General features: G+C 39.4%; 1 protein-coding gene across 8 annotated transcripts in view; it reads right to left on the bottom strand.

Moving 5' to 3' along the window:
• The window catches only part of LYPD6B (LY6/PLAUR domain containing 6B), a 211,450-nt gene that overhangs the window by 9,152 nt on the left and 184,359 nt on the right, over positions 1-17,939 (bottom strand). For all 8 annotated transcript variants that reach the window (XM_033231558.1, XM_033231553.1, XM_033231552.1 and 5 more), the window contains one exon: positions 773-924. In XM_033231558.1, the coding sequence (XP_033087449.1) occupies positions 773-887 (115 nt within the window). In that variant the 5' untranslated portion in view covers positions 888-924. The remainder of the gene's footprint in view (positions 1-772; positions 925-17,939) is intronic.

Below are 17,939 nucleotides of genomic sequence, written 5' to 3' on the forward strand. Positions count from 1 at the left end.
AGTTGAGTCTTATGTAACCTTTGCTAATGGTGATTATGCTTGGTAGTTATGAAAATCCAGGTGATATTTCCTTCCAAATTTCAAACAAATATATCTGCTTTCAAAATCCTTAATGGCCATTTGAAAAAATTAATAGATCATTTATGCAGAAACATTCAACAGCCAATTTCCTTCTCCAGGGAGGACACAAAGAACAATGAATTTCCTCTACTATGCCATGATTAGGAATGGTGTTTCAGAAGTGTGCGTGTGTGTGAGCTCCGTCGCTCAGGCTGGAGTGCAGTGGCGCGATCTCGGCTCACTGCAAGCTCCGCCTCCCGGGTTCATGCCATTCTCCTGCCTCAGCCTCCTCAGTAGCTGGGACTACAAGCGCCCAGCACCATGCCCGGCTAATTTTTTGTATTTTTTAGTAGAGACGGGATTTCACAGTGTTAGCCAGGATGGTCTTGATCTCCTGACCTCGTGACCCGCCTGCCTTGGCCTCCCAAAGTGCTGGGATTACAGGCGTGAGCCACTGCGCCTGGCCCCAAAAGTGTTTTTTAAAACAAGAATGCTATTAAAACTTCAGCAGGAAGCCAGACCATTTTAAGAAATGGAGAAACTTTCACTTACCATACGCTTACCCATAGAAGTAATGGAGACTTTCTGTTTTATTCTAGGGATAAACCAAATGTTCTGGGAAAGACGAAGTTACAATAAATGGAAAAGGGGGCTTCATATGAACACTCTGACCCCACAGCCACGAACTAGGATGGCAACCACCACTACTTACGGTCGAGAGGAGGCCTCACATTATAGAAGTTGATATTCTTGGCAAATGCCCAGCTTTCTGAGAAGATAACGATCTGGACAACAGCTATAGCGAGAGCGTGACAGAGGAGCAGCATGCTGACCTTGTGTGCTGGGCAGTCCAAACTCTTCTATCTATGGTGAAAAGACACACTGGTTCAGTTTCTTTATATTTTACACATCAGTGGGTGTTTGTTTTGCTTCTGTTTGGAAAGCTCCATTATTCAAATATATCCAACCATCTAACCTGTTCTGTAGGGCCAGGACCTGTGAGTAAATTGCATTGTTTTTGATCAGATGAAAGGTGAGTAATGACCTCCTTCTACTGGTCAGGCCTCTGCACTAGCCAGGTAGGCTTTAGCAGAACACACGATGCCCTTTTGAGTTCAGAAAGGATAAGCAGGCAGAGCTGGCCTGGCTGCACCCCATTCCCTCAGTGCCTGCGGCTAGCTGGTTTCCTCTGTGCTGAATCATCGGATTTCTTAAATCAGCCGTGGTTCTGAGGCATGTTGAGCCAAAGTCACTGGACCACCTATCTGTCAGTTCTATTCCTTGAGTCAACATTTACATTTGATAAATTTTGCAACTTTTCAAAACCTGGAAGAAACAATAAAAGTGGGAGCAGTGAGAAGGATGGCAGGGGAAAGGACAAGGAGTCTGAGAAATAAAATCTCTGCCAGATCCCAGAGCACACTGATAGTAAGAAGAGAGACAAGAGTCACTGTGAACTGCCACCCTGGGCACAAGAAGCTGCCAGGAGGTTCTAGAGGAAACAGAATAAAAGTTGTCTGAAAAACTGACAACCATATAATGTTAGTCCTGGTCCACAAATACTACTCACCGTGTTTATAGACTTTAAGTAGGCAGGGGAAAATCCCAACAAAATGACAGACATGTACATAGCACTGAGTAAAAGATACGACATCTTAAGCCCCCTGGCTCTCCTCCCCTAGAGGCAGACCTGGTAGCAAGAACATTTATAATGTCACCACTGACAGGTTTCCTTTGACAAGGGGGAGGTGTGGGCAGCAGAAAATGTATGTTAACTGGGAACCCAAAGACTTTGGCTCAGGTGCTGGCTCTGCTATTTATTAGCTGCCTGACCTTGGGCAAGCTCTTTAAACTCTATTAACCTTAATTTCCTCATCTGTGAAGTGGCTTAATAATACCTACACTGCCCACATATGTAGGTAAATGTGAGCATCAAATGTAGGTTCAGAAGGGATCACATAGGATTGTGTACATAAAAGAACTCATCATAAAAGTTCTGTGAAAATACTGGAATACTAGAGTTCAATAATATTGGCTGAACTCCTTGCTGAATCAACCGGTTTCAATGGGTTTAGGGAATTTTTCAAAGGAAAAAGTTCGATCTCTGCATATACAAGCATAATCCCTCACATGCACATTTTGTTTGAAGCCAGAGCAATAATGCATAGATTCTAGGAATTTTCTTCTCTCTCTTATTGTGGGTATACTGATTTTGCATGTGTCGCTAATAAGGCCTGCCTATGGGGATGGAACTAAGTTATTAGACAATATGTAGCCACAACATCCTATCATCCCTATTGATGGCATTTGCCACTAATAGAACTGAGTTGCTAAGAAAGTACTCAGAGTTATAAAACAACAACAACAACAACTTTTGTGAGTATGTTTCAGAAAACAATAGCGAGACTTTCTACCTGCATTATAGCTCATGTACATAATCATACCTAGTGATATATAAAAAAATATATAAATCTTTCCTGGTTCATTTTAGAAACCAAGATTGGCCTTTCAGTTATTGGATTTCTAAATTCTATTCTTATGCTCTTTCTGAAGAAATGGACAGTTAGCAAAAAATATTATTCCTTATAGTCAAGTGGTTGTACCGATACAGATTCTGCTTCTCCTATTCATTTCTCTGAGTTGGTCTATTCCATAGTCATTATTGTACCCTTCTTTATACCAGTGGAGACCCTTTGAGTGGGGGAGACTAATCCCTTTTTCATAGGCTCAGAATGACTGTTCCAGTAGCAGTCCTCAAGTGTTCTTATAATATGGAGAGAAGGCCTAAGATATAGGTTTCAGTGTCGCGTTGTCTATATTCAAATCTCTTTTTCACCACTAAGCAACTATGGGACCTTGGACAAGTTGCTGAAGATTTCCAAGCCTTGACTTCCTCATCTCTAGAACAAGCATAGGATAGTACTTACCTCATAGTTTTGAACTGAGGACTGAACGACCCAGTGCATAGGAAGTGAAGCACATAGTTCGCATGCACTGAGTCATTGAGCTGAGCACATGTGCTGAGCGCATGGTTAAAGCTCTATTTATTGAGCACTTTCTGCTCAATAGTAAAGAGCATTGGCTCAAATACCTGCAACCAAAACTGCTATTTGGTGCAAGCTCCTTAACTTCCCTGTACCAAAAATTTTGCATCTATAAAATGGGAGTAATAATACCCATTTCATAGGGTTGTGGGAATTAAATTAATGCCTGTAAAGTACTTAAATTAGTTACGTGCGTGGAATTTTGCTAATTTTTACAAAGCAAGCACTTACTATTATGAACAAATCCCCAGTTTGGTATCACAAGTAAAAAGTTTGGTTTTCCTCATGTAATCTCAGTGTGAGACAAAAGCCCACTCATTCATTCAACATGTTGTTATTGATACCTAATAAATAACAAGTTATTGTTATCACTGACTCCCCAACAAGGTCTTGACTCTAATGCAAATTGCATTTTAGAGAAGACAGGCAATACATGTGGGCAAAACATAATTTCAGATAGTCATAAGTTTCATGAAAGAAACACAATAAGGCGAGACGATAGTGAAGAGAAGGTGCTGCTTTACACAGACAATGGATCCAGTGTGTCTCTCTGAGTAGGTGACATTCGAACAGGTAAACTAAATGATGGGAAAGAATCAGCCAAGCAAAGAATCAAGGGAAAAGTAACGAAGGTCCTAAGATGGGAAGAAGCTTGCCTCATGGGGGGGACTCAAAAAAAGCAGCCAGGGTGGCTGGAACATGAAGTAGGGGACTGGACAGTCAGGGAGTCGGCAGGGCCAGATCACACAGATGCTTACTTGCCACGGCAAGAATTTTGAGTCTAGCAAAATCAAGAAATTGTTTAATTTAGACCATCTAATCGTGAAAAATGCCAAGAATGCTTTTTCTCTATCAAGTAATTGGTCCCAGATTCCTAGCCTTATCTCTAGTTCCTGAAACAAAGGGATACAAACGATAGTGAACATAGAGGAATATGGAATTCAGATACACCGCAAAAGTCTCTCTAAGAATAAATGACAGACAACTTAAAAACAACTGATTGAAAACAAACACAAGGATTAGGCTTCTTTCTGGTTTTTCTATCCTTCGAAATAGCACCATAGGAACCCTAGCTTCATTATCATCATACAAGTGAGGAAACTGTGGTTTGGCGGCAACATATGTAATGATCCCAACACACTTCTCAGAACATAGTATCCTCTCAAAACACTTCCATATAGCATAGCCTAGCCTGCTAAACTTGAAAGCTAATGAGAAGTATACCAAAAAAAAATTGCTTCCATATAGACAAAATGTATTTTCATTTCCATTTTTAACTAAAACAGCATAGACTTATTCTATCAAAATTCTGCAAAACTGCCAAAGTTTTGCCTGTCAAGTGAGGAAAGTACTAAATAAAAATGTCTTCTATTTCCAGAGCATGTTTTCTAATCTCTTACCATCTATTGCTTCTTCCTGAGGACTTATATCTATCTCTATCTATTCTTCAGTGTGTAGGTTTGTGTTAACATGACTGTTTTATTTTTCACAACTCAAACACATTAGGATAATGAAAAAGTAAATGACTAACTATAGTAGCCGACAGTTGTTTTACATTCAGAATCATTTCACAGAGACGCTGAACTAAAAATTATCTGCTGAGACTTTGCTGAGTAGGCTTTCATTGCAGCCTTTGTGGCAGAACAAGGTCACAAGAGAGCTTATATTTTGCTCCAGAAGTGGAGAAATCTTTCATATGGATTAGATTAAGCCATTCAGGTTATTTTCTCCAAAGCCATCACATAGAGCAGTGTTACTTCTTCATATGCGAAGAGAGGTGGCCTATGAGCGTCTTCAGGTTATTTGCAAAACTATGTGTCTAGACAGGTTTTCCCTCTGGGTGGAGTATGTCAAAGGAATCCACATAATTGATTGTAGAGACCCACATAATGGTTAAGAGCGACTTCTTGCTGTTTCAGAACATGGCTATAATAATTTGGCTTCCTTTGACTTAGACATTTTCATATTTTGACACTAAGAGAAGTTCCACATATATATTAGGTGTCTGGTCCACTTCGTGAACTCAAGGGTAGCTCAAAACATTTTTCCCAACACAGAGCTTATCACCTTCATCCATCTTTCCCACACAGTAGGCCTGGTCAGAAATCCCTCACCTATGGTACTGATCTTTCCTGTGTTTTATGAGTCCTCCCTTTGGAAGATACATTAATACTCGCTCCAGAATGCAGAGTGCTTCCTTGCCAGAAGGAAGGGATTTCTGCAAGGCATATTTATAGGGATACAGCAGGGATGGGCAACTCTCAGGCTTCCAGAGAATAGCAGGTAGCCAGATTTGTAAATTTAGGAAGCCCCACCTGAGACTTTGGCCTATTACTGACCAGAATCAAGGACTTACCTGGCACTTGGTCCAGAAGCATGACTATTTCCCAAGTTTGAGCCTGGATAATAATCTCATCCAACATGTGGCATTTTACACTTCCAGGGAAAAGACAGAAAGCTGACGGGGTCTTCAGGAAGCAGCACGTCTTTGACATCATAAACTCTTTTGAGGTAGGAAAATGACCCACTTTTTTTTGTTATATTCCCCAGGCCATGCTCAGTGCATGCTAGATACTCAGCAAATACTTTATGGAATAGAGCCAACCTCATTAGCTATGACCTATAAAGACTGCCTTAGTTAGTAAGTAAGACAAAAGTGGTGGGCTGTTTAGAATTGGCAGGGTGTCCAAAGATGATAAAGAAATGATGAAAGGTGATTTGAAAAAGAAGAGACTAAACAAAGGTGGCAAATGCTGGCATTTCTTGCACAATTGCTAAAAATGAGTCAGCAAGCACAAGGCCAACTTCAGCTGCCAATAAAATAAATGAAATAGATAATGTAAGAGGAACGGCTCTACTACGTCCAACATGCCTATCAACACTCACATTCACACCTTCCTGCAAGCACCACTTATCTCACAGTAAGACACTTTAATGACAATCTTTAACAGGCCTGGCTTCCCTTGTAAAAAGAATAGAAGGCAAAGTGGAAATTCAAAATGAGAGCTGAAATTTTACTCAGAAAGAGTGGAATAGACAAAAAGACTCTTCTTCCAAAGGGAAATTAGCCAGAAAAGTTTACCATTTACAACAAGGGTTGTGCTACTTGCTTCTGGCTGTTAGGCCAGGTTGGCAACTGGAGATATGCTGGTTCCCATTAAATTTAGGAAGAACACTGGTGGGGCTTAGTCAAGACCAGGTGCTGACTCCCTTCCCTGCAGGGGAACTGAGGCTTCAGTTCCTAACCTTCCCTGGGCGTTGGGAACCTAGTTCCTACAGCTTCAATTTCTCTTTGCCAATAGGTTCTCTATTTCTGGTACATGGAGGGTTGTTTCCCCCCACAAGTTTAAATATGAATTATTTTAATTTTAATATATTTAATCTAGCATTCTATGTGCCTGAAGCAGAATAGGAGAGAGAAGTTGAGCTTAAAATCAACCCCATCATCTTGATCTGACGATATTAGCTCTCTACAGAGCACAACAGATTTTACTCTTGGGTAACAACATTCAATAGGGAAAAATAAAATCATGATTCAGGCTTAGCCTTCATTATAGCTTGTCTGAATCTTGAAAGTAGTGCAATTAAAAGTCATGCATTTGTACCAGGTACCGTACTGAGCACACTGTCCCTGTGCACTCAAAAATTATTGGGACCAAAAGTCAATATGAGCCACTGATAAGATGTGACTGACGAGAATTAATACAATCATCTTTGAGAGGAGGCATAACAATGAGCTTTAGGTTCAGAAATACCTAGAAGAAAATTCTGGTTCTACATTTACTAACCAGGTGACCACAGAGTTAAGAAATATTGTGCCCATTTGCCAGTAAGAAAAGTGAGTCTTAGAGTCACGCAGGAAACTTCTAAGTTGTGGTGTGGATTGAGCACAATTACATAAGTAAAATACATTTCACTTAGGTGGGGTTCAAGAAATCTTAGGTGCCTGCTTCCCCCATTTCTCTCTCCTTCACCCTTGCTTTAGACATTATTAGCAGCATAATAGAAATCAGATCAAGTAGCATAAATGTTCAGCTTCACTGCATACTGGCTGGGGTAAACCTGGTCAACAGGATTGAGTTCTGTGCACTGATTTCTGAAGATTTAGAAATTCTCTCTATTGCAACCGAGGGAAAGTTGGAATGAATGACTGCCAAGGTCCCTTCCACTTCTAATATTCTATACTTTTTATGGAAAGAGATTAATGAAGAATTATAGTTATTCCATACAGTCATAAATGTAATACAGCAGTCCCATCACATTTCAGATTCCTGCTGCACTGCTTTAAATAAGCTAAACTTACAAAAAATCTCATCAAGCACAGGATCATAAACTCATAGAAACAAGTAACTCACTTTTTAAGTATAAAGGTGTACATTTTGCAATGCCAAAAACAGAGCTTTTTCTACTACATGCAACCTGATCAAAGAGAATGTCTAAAGCAGCACTGATGTTAAAATAATTTCATTATGCAAATCAATTTTAAATCTAATCATGAATTAATACATGGCCCATAAGTGTGTAATTTAGGTGGAGAAACAGTCTAATCAATTTTAAAGACATCTTTTTAAATGTGATTCAAATTTTAAGAAAAAGCTAAAAGACTCTTCTAAGGTAACAGCTCTTCAGCTACATTTCTGTCACAGACAGGATTTTATACCTTTTTGGAGAAGGCTTTCACGACATTAGAAAGGTAACATGGTAAGAGCTCCAATAGACAAAATTTAAGAGCAGCCAGGCGTGGTGGCTCACGCCTGTAATCCCAGCACTTTGGGAGGCCGAGGTGGGCAGATCACAAGGTCAAGAGTTCAAAACCAGCCTGACCAATATGGTGAAATCCCGTCTTTACTAAAAAAATACAAACATTAGCTTGGCGTGGTGGCACGTGCCTGTAATCCCAGCTACTCAGGAGGCTGAGACAGGAGAATCACTTGAACCTGGGAGGTGGAGGTTGCAGTGAGCCGAGGTCATGCCACTGCACTCTAGGCTGGGTGACAGAGTGAGACTCCGTCTCAAATAAATAAATAAATAAATAAATAAACAAAAGCTTAGATGTTTAGGAATTAGAAACTCCCTTAAAAACAGTCAAGACTGGCTTGTCATGTTTTATGCAACTATTTGGACAAATGGTAGGAATCTAATAAGAATGCGTTGATCAAATTTGAGAGTCTCCTTCACACAGGTGGAATAATTTTTACCCTCTTTGCTTCCATAAATGATTTTTAGGAGGCTTACGCCAAGTGATGTATGCATTAAAGCTCTTAAAATACTGAATAAAAGCCATATTGGATGAGAGGATAGTAAAGATCCTAATCCCTTCTATGAACAAAGCACTCGGCTGTGGGTTTCCCTTTGTTCTGTACTTCCTAGAAGCCAGGGGAGACATGGGACACATTGATTCTCATTATTTGAGAAAAGATAACTCTTCCTGATACTTAATTCTCTAACTAATGAGTCACACCATTACAATATAGGGAGCACCAAACAACATATGAATAATTTCTGAAATTTGTTTTGAGGACCTCCAGATGCATTCGTCATTTGGCCATTTATTTATTTATTTATTTATTTATTTTTCTTGAGACGGAGTCTCACTCTGTTGTCAGGCTTGAGTGTAGTGGTGCGATCTCGGTTCACTGCAACCTCCACCTCCCGGGTTCAAGTGATTCTCCTGCCTCAGCCTCCTGAGTAGCTGGGTCTACAGGGGTATGCCACCATGCTCAGCTAATTTTTGTATTTTTAGTAGAGAAGGGGTTTCACCATGTTGGCCAGGGTAGTCTTGATCTCTTGACCTTGTGATCTGCCTGCCTCGGCCTCCCTGAGTGCTGGGATTACAGGCATGAGCCACCGTGCCCAGCCTGGCCATTTCTTTGAAAAAGCCAAGGACATAACATTGAAAGGTAATTCTATACAGATGCTTCTGCTATCAGGTATACAAACGAAAAATTTGTTTTTCTTTTCCATGGAAGAGGAGTGTCTTTATACTTGAGAGAAAGATATAGCTGGACAGAAGTTCTGCAGGAGAGCTGCTCTCTTTACTGAATTCGTTTCTCTTAATAACAAATCAAAGCTCTCCTAAGAGAAATCGAGGCTGAAATGTCCAGCAGCTGGCTAAAGGTCCATTACTCGACATTGGTTGAGTGGAGGAGTGTATCATGCCACAAATGCAGTCTAATTCATCGTCACTCAGTGTGTAAGGTGACGGCTAGCGCTTTTTGACTTTGTTTAGCCTCAGCTGACATAGAAAAATGATTGTAAAAATAAAGTTTTCATACAGATGTGTTTCTCACTTGAGAAATTTCTCTGTATATGTGTGTTTGGATAGGTGTATATGTGCATATATACATACATACATATATTTTATTGAATGAATTCATTGCTTAAGCACTAACTATGTGCCAGATTGCAAAACTGTCCCTAGAACTCTGTTTAAGAGACAGTATTCCCTATCATCTCAGTTGCCTTCAGCACCCACATGGTTAACTGGGAGAGCTGCACAATGCAGAATTGTTACTAGGCATCTGTCCTGTCTTTTTACTTCCATCCCAGGGTTTTATGTCACTGACCATTGTTTATAAAGCCCCCACTCACTCAACTTCATTCTTGAATCTATATCTAGAAATATATTAACCAAGTAAAGAACATGTTTATAAGTATCTATCATTTTGAAACAGGAGGGCATTTAAAAACGAACAATAAACTGCATGCTACGGCAAAAGAATATCATGCTGACTTTTGCATACTCACAAAATCCAGAACAGATTATTCAAAGAACTCTCTGGAAGCTGACAAGCTTATAAAAGCAATCCTAATAAAAAATTTCTGCATTCTGCACATATAACAAAGTTACAGCATGTCACTTGCTCCATAAAGTGCCACTATTACCACTTTGAGCAGAAGGAACTGTACATAGATAAAGATATATATGTGCATAATTTCATATTCCCAGAGGAAACTGAAAAATTATGTACATTAAATAGTGTTTTAATTGCAACATGAAAAACTACATTAAATGGTTCATGATATGGTTCATGGTCCCACAAGGGTAAAGTCAAGTGTAAATGCTGACTAGTATAATGGGGAGAAACCGGCCTTTGGAGGCGCTCAGCCCTGGGGGCAAATTCTAGCTCTGTCCAGGATCTATTGCCTCTAGGTGATCACTGGATTGCTCTGAGTCTGTTTCCCTATCAGTAAAATGGAGATATCAGATACCTATATTACAGAGAGTTTTGTGGAAATTAAAGGAGAATAAAAAATAAGCCCCTACCTATTTCCTTTTTTGTCAAATTATTAAATCAATTAGAAAGCTTAATGCAGAGATTTATTGTTCCTCTATGGATGATCATACAGGCCAATATTATTAAGGCCATACAATAGCTGACAAGATTTAAGACTGAAATTCAATATACATATTTTCAGCTCTCAAATTCTATGATTATCTGAGCACATATGACAGCAGAATGTAAAATTCCTCTGAAGACCAATTTTCAGAAAACTACTCTAGCATACATGTGAGAGCAATATTTAGGCCACACTGGAGTGTTTCCATTTATCAGCCTTCTAGTAAATCTATATGATTTGCCTATACTCATAAATAACATGCAGTAGTTCTAATAGCATTTGTTTTAAAAAGCAACAGGCTCTGTGCTTTCATTCGTATCATTGCTTTATTGCCTCAAGGGTGTGTCACACTTCCCATTCTGCTTTAAAGGTCCAGTTCAAATATTTTTCATTCACAAAATCTTTCCACGCCTACTCCAGCCCATGAGGTCCTCTCTAGCCTGAAGAAAGCTTAGAGTTTGCTTGTGGACACAGACTGTCCTTCCTTGCTTAGCAATGGGTTGGGGAGAGAAGGCCCAGTCCATGTTTCGAGACGGGCTGAAGGTCTCTAAGTGAACACAGACCTCATATACTTGCAGATACTGTGAATTTTTTAAAAATGACTTTTCACATTTTTAACATCATAATTGCCATTTCTATTTTGATTGTTTATTTAAGTGAACAATCTTTTAAGTTTTGTGACAATCTTTTAACAACACTCTTTTCCGTTACCCACGTGGCGATTATGAGAACTCCATTTTCAGCAACTGAAGGTCTGTTCAACAATGGCCTAGTACATTCGCCTGTGATTCAGCACACACTGTGTGGGGCCTGAAATACACTACAACCACAGCACCTTCCCAAGCTATCCCAGTCCGTGAAAGGGAAATGAGCTCTGCTTGGCTTCTCTCTTTGCTTCTCCAGAAACCCCCTCTATTCCTCTCCACCCTACACTGTGCTCTGGGAAGCTGAGCTAAAGAACGCTCACACGGTTCCCCTTCCACTGGCTGCTGGTTTGGTTTTGCCAATAGCAGGTGCTGGTAGATTGGAAGATGGAAAGACAGTGAGATTGGGCTTTTGTTCCCCTGGCTCCCTCCCCATCAGGTTATCATCATGTCCCACAGATCCTAGCAGGTGGCCAACTCTGCAGCTCCCATCTCCTGGTAACTGTTTTCTCCTGTCTTCTAGGCCTATAAAACAATGCAGTGGAAATGATTTTCTCTGCTGCTAACTCTGGAATCTGTTACTACCCCTAAATCTGGCCCACATCATCGTAAAGAGTCCCTTTATTAACTCTCTTAAATAACGCCAGGTTGTTTATACCAGGTGGTTTCTGCCATGACCCTGACTGAGCCTTGAATCTAGGCTAGAAACAGCAGGAAAAGAGCCACTCTGGACCAAAGCATTATGGCTTGTTTTAGCAGAGGTATTACAGGCAATGTTGCAATGAATAAAGGGTAGCCTCTTTACTATGAAGTGTAAGGGCAATTGTTATGATCTATTAAGTTATAGGAAACCAACAACTAGATTTATGCTACAAACCAATCAGGGTAGGAAGGAAGCCATTAGTAAGAAAACGAAAATATTAATGAGCAGTATACCAGAAGATAAATCTAGCTGAAGAATATTTTATAATTTCATACAAATATCACCACCCTCTCAAAAATTTAGCTTTTTCTGCTTCTACCACCACTAAAGCACATCATTAAATAAGCAGAGATCCATCCTGGCTAACACAGTGAAACCCCGTCTCTACTAAAAAATACAAAAAAAAAAAACAAAAAAAAAAACTAGCCGGGCGAGGTGGCGGCGCCTGTAGTCCCAGCTACTCCAGAGGCTGAGGCAGGAGAATGGCGTAAACCCGGGAGGCGGAGCTTGCAGTGAGCTGAGATCTGGCCACTGCACTCCAGCCCGGGAGACAGAGCGAGACTCCGTCTCAAAATAAAATAAAATAAAATAAAAATAAATAAATAAATAAATAAATAAACAGAGAGAGAGATGGGCAAGATTCTCGAACTTTAATAAAAGGGCTCAGAAAGATGGACACATGTTGGTATGGACATAGCACTGAAGCCCACTGAGGCTATACTATATTCTGGGCTGTACCCTTTTACTGCACTATTATACCTATCAATATCTACACAGAGATGTAAGTTTATTTGAATATAATAAATTCACTGAAAACTGGAATCCTCTATTTGTGTGATGATGCTTGGCCCTATAGTTTCCTTTCTAAGATCGAGTATTTCAAGAAACAACACTAGATTCCTCTTGACAAAAGGCTTCTCACTTATATTAAGAAACTACTCTTGAACTGCTGTCTGCTTATTATTCTGGTGGCCTCTCATCTTCCACAGTCCCAGACCTTTTCACAGCGATAATGTTCTCAGGAGCCTCATGTGTCCAGGGAAGCCCTTTCCTGCACCTTCCAAATTTACTCATACCCCCTTTCTTAATCAATTTTATTTCCTCTTCACCCTCTTCTACTCCCTGTTACCCTCACTCAAGGTCACCTCAAAGAGAAAAAAAGTTTAAAAAAGAAGTTAAGCTGGAAACGCACACTGAGATCTCATTCATATTCTGCACTGATTTCCAGACCATAAAGCTCCTAGAGAAAGTGTTCTTTGATAATGCCTAAAATAGCCCCTTTTAGCTTGTGTTTTGAAAAAAGCACACCTTGGATGTACCTTTAAAAGGAGTTGCATGTAACAACAGAACTGAAAGAGGCCAAGAAAAAGGATTCATCTCGTTTTTATTCCTTTTTTTATTAATACAGAGATTCTTCTCACTAAAAGTGCCTAAGAGAGACTGGCCAAAGTACTTGGTTAGGCAGCCATCTGGAAGGTGAGAGGACTGGGGAAACACCGATGACCCTAATTGTCCACAGTGTATGGGATGTGGAGCCCACTGTACCCAATGCCCAGCTCATATCCACTGACGGCAAAGACGACTTCTAGTCCACAGACTCACAAGTCTGGCAACTGTCTTCTGCTGTAGGTAATAATCACTCCAGCACTGAGCACAGCACATGGCCTTCAGGGCTCATCACTCTCCCACTTAACACTCCCCCAAAGTCCCCCAAAGATTGCTCATTATAATTTGTACAGGATAGACACTTGGAACATAATCATTGAATAAATGCTTGATTGAGGTTGACTTCACCATTCTCTTCAGTTTGCAAACCCCACTCCCCTGGCTCTAAGGCAGATCAATTTCCATTTACCCTTTAGTGTCTGTGTTTGGACAGTGGGCAGTTATTTCAAATTGAGGGCTGAGAGGCCTCAAATTAGCACATTCCCTATAGCACATGATTCATCTTCAAAGAACTTTCCCATCCGAAACTAATTAATCCTCTCCACATCCCTGTGAGGTAAGAGTGGTGTGATCACCTCCAGGGTATAAGGAAATTGGGGATGAGGAGGTTACAAGCTGTGCCAAGGGTAATTAAGGGTGTCTGCAGGGGAATGAAGTCATGATATACCAATCCCAGGCCATTCCTCCACCTTTCACCATGCTTTGACCGTCTGAACATTCTCTGGGTTTTGGTGAAGACATAGACAGAGTCTAGGAGACATGAGCATTTCAGGGGGAAAAAAAAAAAAAAAAAAGACTTGCCCCTGCTAAACACTTGAGATGTCTTTCCTACAATAAGTTGGTATTAGAAGTCACTTCTGTGCTAATATCAAAGAAGGTATCCAAGAAAAAAAAAAAAAAGCCACTTCTCTTATTCTCCATAAAAATATGTTGTTAGGTAAATTTAATACTGTCTCCCGGAAAGAAGGCTGAGAAAAACACATCTTCATCTGTCCTCCTGAGAAGCACTTAGTGAGGTTCACTCTAACGTCTTCAGAGGCACAAGCCAGCCCACTGGCAGCCTTGAGATTCAGGGTTGCTGCCCGTCCAGACCTGTGATCTGCCCGGAGCAGAATGATAGCATAGCCCTCCTTAACACACTTTACCCAGGCCTTGCTTCTCTGCAGCGTGTCTCTCAGCAGCTCCCCAGAGAATGGCATAAAGCAAATATTTCAGCCTTCTCTATCCTAGACCTTTCTCACTTTGCTGAAGAAGAACCAGGATTGGTGATTTCCAATTCAACCACCAAAACCGTATCCTTTTTCCTTTGCTGGCTCCTCTTCTTCCTCCCACTTGCCCCAAGCTTCAGGCTTTTATGTTATTACTATTTACTTTCTCATAGTATATTAGGATATAACTAATATATAACTATATAATAGGAGGATGCTATTACTAGTACTTTCATTAGGGATCACATTCACTGTCACACATTTGACTCCCATTTCTCTACTGCCAGTTTCTAAATCACCAGGCCTTTCCCTGACCTGAAAAGGCTGCATTGTAAATTATAATTTTCTTCAATTTTTATATAGTATGAGTTGGAGTAGGTAATTTACTATTTCATTTGGAGAATGACTAGTCCTAATAGTGAAACTCTGTAATGTGCCAATAATTAAAACAGTATAGACAGGACTAGCATATGATCAGACAGACAAATGAAACAGAATAGAAGGTCCAGACATAGACTCAAATACATATAAGAATTTGTTGTGTCACAAACATAAACTAGTAAAGTAGGGATATACACTTAAAGAAGTTGAGTTGGGACAACTGAGTGACCAGGAAAAAAATAAGGTTGGATACATACCTCATACTATACACACAAAAACAAAGCCATAAACATTTCCAAAAAGAATATTTGAACACAGAATAATTTTATTAAGTAATTTTACATTATTTAATTAAGGTTTTAAGGAATTGTTATCTTAATGGTTTAGAGGGTATATTCTAAAAAGTCCATCCTTACATGTTATTGGTACATACATAGATGCACTTATGAAGAAAATAATATATCTGGAGTTTGCTCTAAACATTCTCAAAATAGGTGAGAAAATAGATAAAATAAGATTGGCAAAATATTCCTAATTGTTGAGGCTGAATGATGGATAGCTGGGGTCTATGATACTATTTTCTCTATTTGTATATGCTTAAAATTGTTCATGATAAAATGTGTTCTTTTTAGTGCCAGAAGAAAATATGAGTGACTTTCTTCGAGTGGTGAAAGGTCTTTCTAACTATGATTCAAAACACAGAAAGTATAATTTTTTTTTTTTTTTTTTTTTTTTTGAGACGGAGTCTCGCTCTCTCACCCAGGCTGGAGTGCAGTGGCTGGATCTCAGCTCACTGCAAGCTCCGCCTCCCGGGTTTATGCCATTCTCCTGCCTCAGCCTCCCGAGTAGCTGGGACTACAGGCACCCGCCACCACGCCTGGCTAGTTTTTTGTATTTTTTAGTAGAGACAGGGTTTCACCGTGTTAGCCAGGATGGTCTTGATCTCCTGACCTCGTGATCCGCCCGTCTCGGCCTCCCAAAGTGCTGGGATTACAGGCTTAAGCCACCGCGCCCGGCCAAGTATAAAATTAAAGTCTGATAAATTCAACTATATTAGACAACTTCTGTATGTATAACAAAAAAAATCATAAGCAAAGTTAGAAACAAATAACAACTTGGAGAAAATATTTTCAACTCCAATTACATTTAAAATAATAGATAATCTCACTAGTATGGAAATAGCTACTAGAAATCATAAGAAAATTATCAGAAATCCAATAGAAAAATTGGCAAAGAAAATTAATACATATTTCATAGAAAAATCCATCAAATGGCCCTTAAACACCATGAGAACAGTTGAGCATCTTTTTGAATAGGAGAAATGAAAATTAAAATTATACTTTATAACTTCTAGATTTTGGCCAAGCTGATAGATGAACATGTTTGCTTAACACTCTTCTTTTGAGAAGACCACGGGAAATCACATTTTAATATATTGCTTGGGGGAATACAAACCCTGTGGAGCAATTTGGCAACATTACTGAAATTTCAGATGTACTTACCCTTTACCCCAAAAATCCTACTCTAGTTTTATTCTACAGGTGGACTTGCATACATGTACAATGATGTATTGGCATCATATCATTGTAGCACTGTGTGTAATAGTAAATGTCTGAAAATAACTCAAGTGTCCATTAAAAGGAATATAGATACGTGCACACACACAGAGACACACACACACACACACATTACCTATCGTGTTACCAATGTTACTTCATATGTTACCTATTGTGTTAGAGAGGGAACAGTATGAAAAACACTATATGTGTTTACTCATATATGGATAAATATACTCAGTAAGAATACTTAGGAAACTAATAAAAGTGGTGGCCTACAGGTGGAGAGCCAGGGATAAAACAAATACAGTACAAGGGAACAGAAGTGAGAAAGGGACTTCTCAGAGTATAACTCATTTCATTGTTTTGATTTATAATCCATGTGAATGCATGACTTATTCAAAAATTAAATTAAAACAAAACAATTCAATTGGCTCTATAGTTTATGGTTAAAGCTCAATAGTTCTCTCTAATGGACCAATGACTTGGAAAATTCAAACAGCAGATGGTACAAAATGGCATTTTTGTTTGGCTTTGAAATGCATCATTCGGAGGTGGGTGTAGGGGTACCTGACAATTCACCATCCTAATTACATTTCGCAAATTGCACTGGTAACGTCCCCTGAGATCCTGGTAAGAACACATTCACAGTTGTCTGAAATAAAAGCCAATTAAGAATGAAGGTAAGAAAGATCAACAGCCAGGAAGCATTGCCTTGCTTCCCCAACAGGTTTATTTCCATTTACATATACAGTGTTGTGATGTGCTGGCTATTAGCAGCACTTCTCCCTTACTCTATAGACCAACAGGCATCAACTTTTCTGTCCCCCAGATCTATTTCTATCTTGCCCCATGCCTAACTTCAGATTCCATGTTTAGAAGGATTTATCTAAACTCTATGTAGAAGATAATTCATTATCTATTTTTAAGATTAAAAGCACATAATTGTCATAAAAAGTGATCCACATGAGATAATTACTATTTAACATGATGTATACATATATACATGAGATATATATAATGTTGGACAAATAAAAAAATTGTTTTTATATACTCATTAGCCCATATTGTTTTATTGCCCTTGAATAGACAATTTATTTTATGCTTTGTGAAACATTAAACATAGCTCCATATCTCCCACAACTACATTTGAGGTTCTGGGACCCCAGATTTCAGGCTGCTAAGTAGGCAAGAGGAGGAGGCCTGAGAATTCTCACACTTTAGCCCCTGGTATGAAGTCTTCATAGTAGAGGGGCTACCATCCACTCCAATAGGAAAGGAAGCAATGGTTTCTTGTACATATATATTAAGGGGGAAATTCCTGTTATTTAGCTTAGTGAAAAAGCTAAATATTTTGCCACACCTGGGCTATTTCTCAGCATTTCAGTTTCCTTATATGTGGAATCAGTCTTAAAAGTTAAGAGTATAACATTGGGCAAGTTATTGAATCTCCCAGTGCCTCAGTTTCCTCATTGCAAAAATGACGGAATAATAGAAAACAATGACCTCAAGTGAGTGAGTTAATTTGTCTCAAGGCACTTAGACTAATGGCAGGA

Source organism: Trachypithecus francoisi, unplaced genomic scaffold, assembly GCF_009764315.1.
Source record: "Trachypithecus francoisi isolate TF-2019V2 unplaced genomic scaffold, Tfra_2.0 Lachesis_group13, whole genome shotgun sequence".
Lineage (NCBI taxonomy): Eukaryota > Metazoa > Chordata > Mammalia > Primates > Cercopithecidae > Trachypithecus > Trachypithecus francoisi.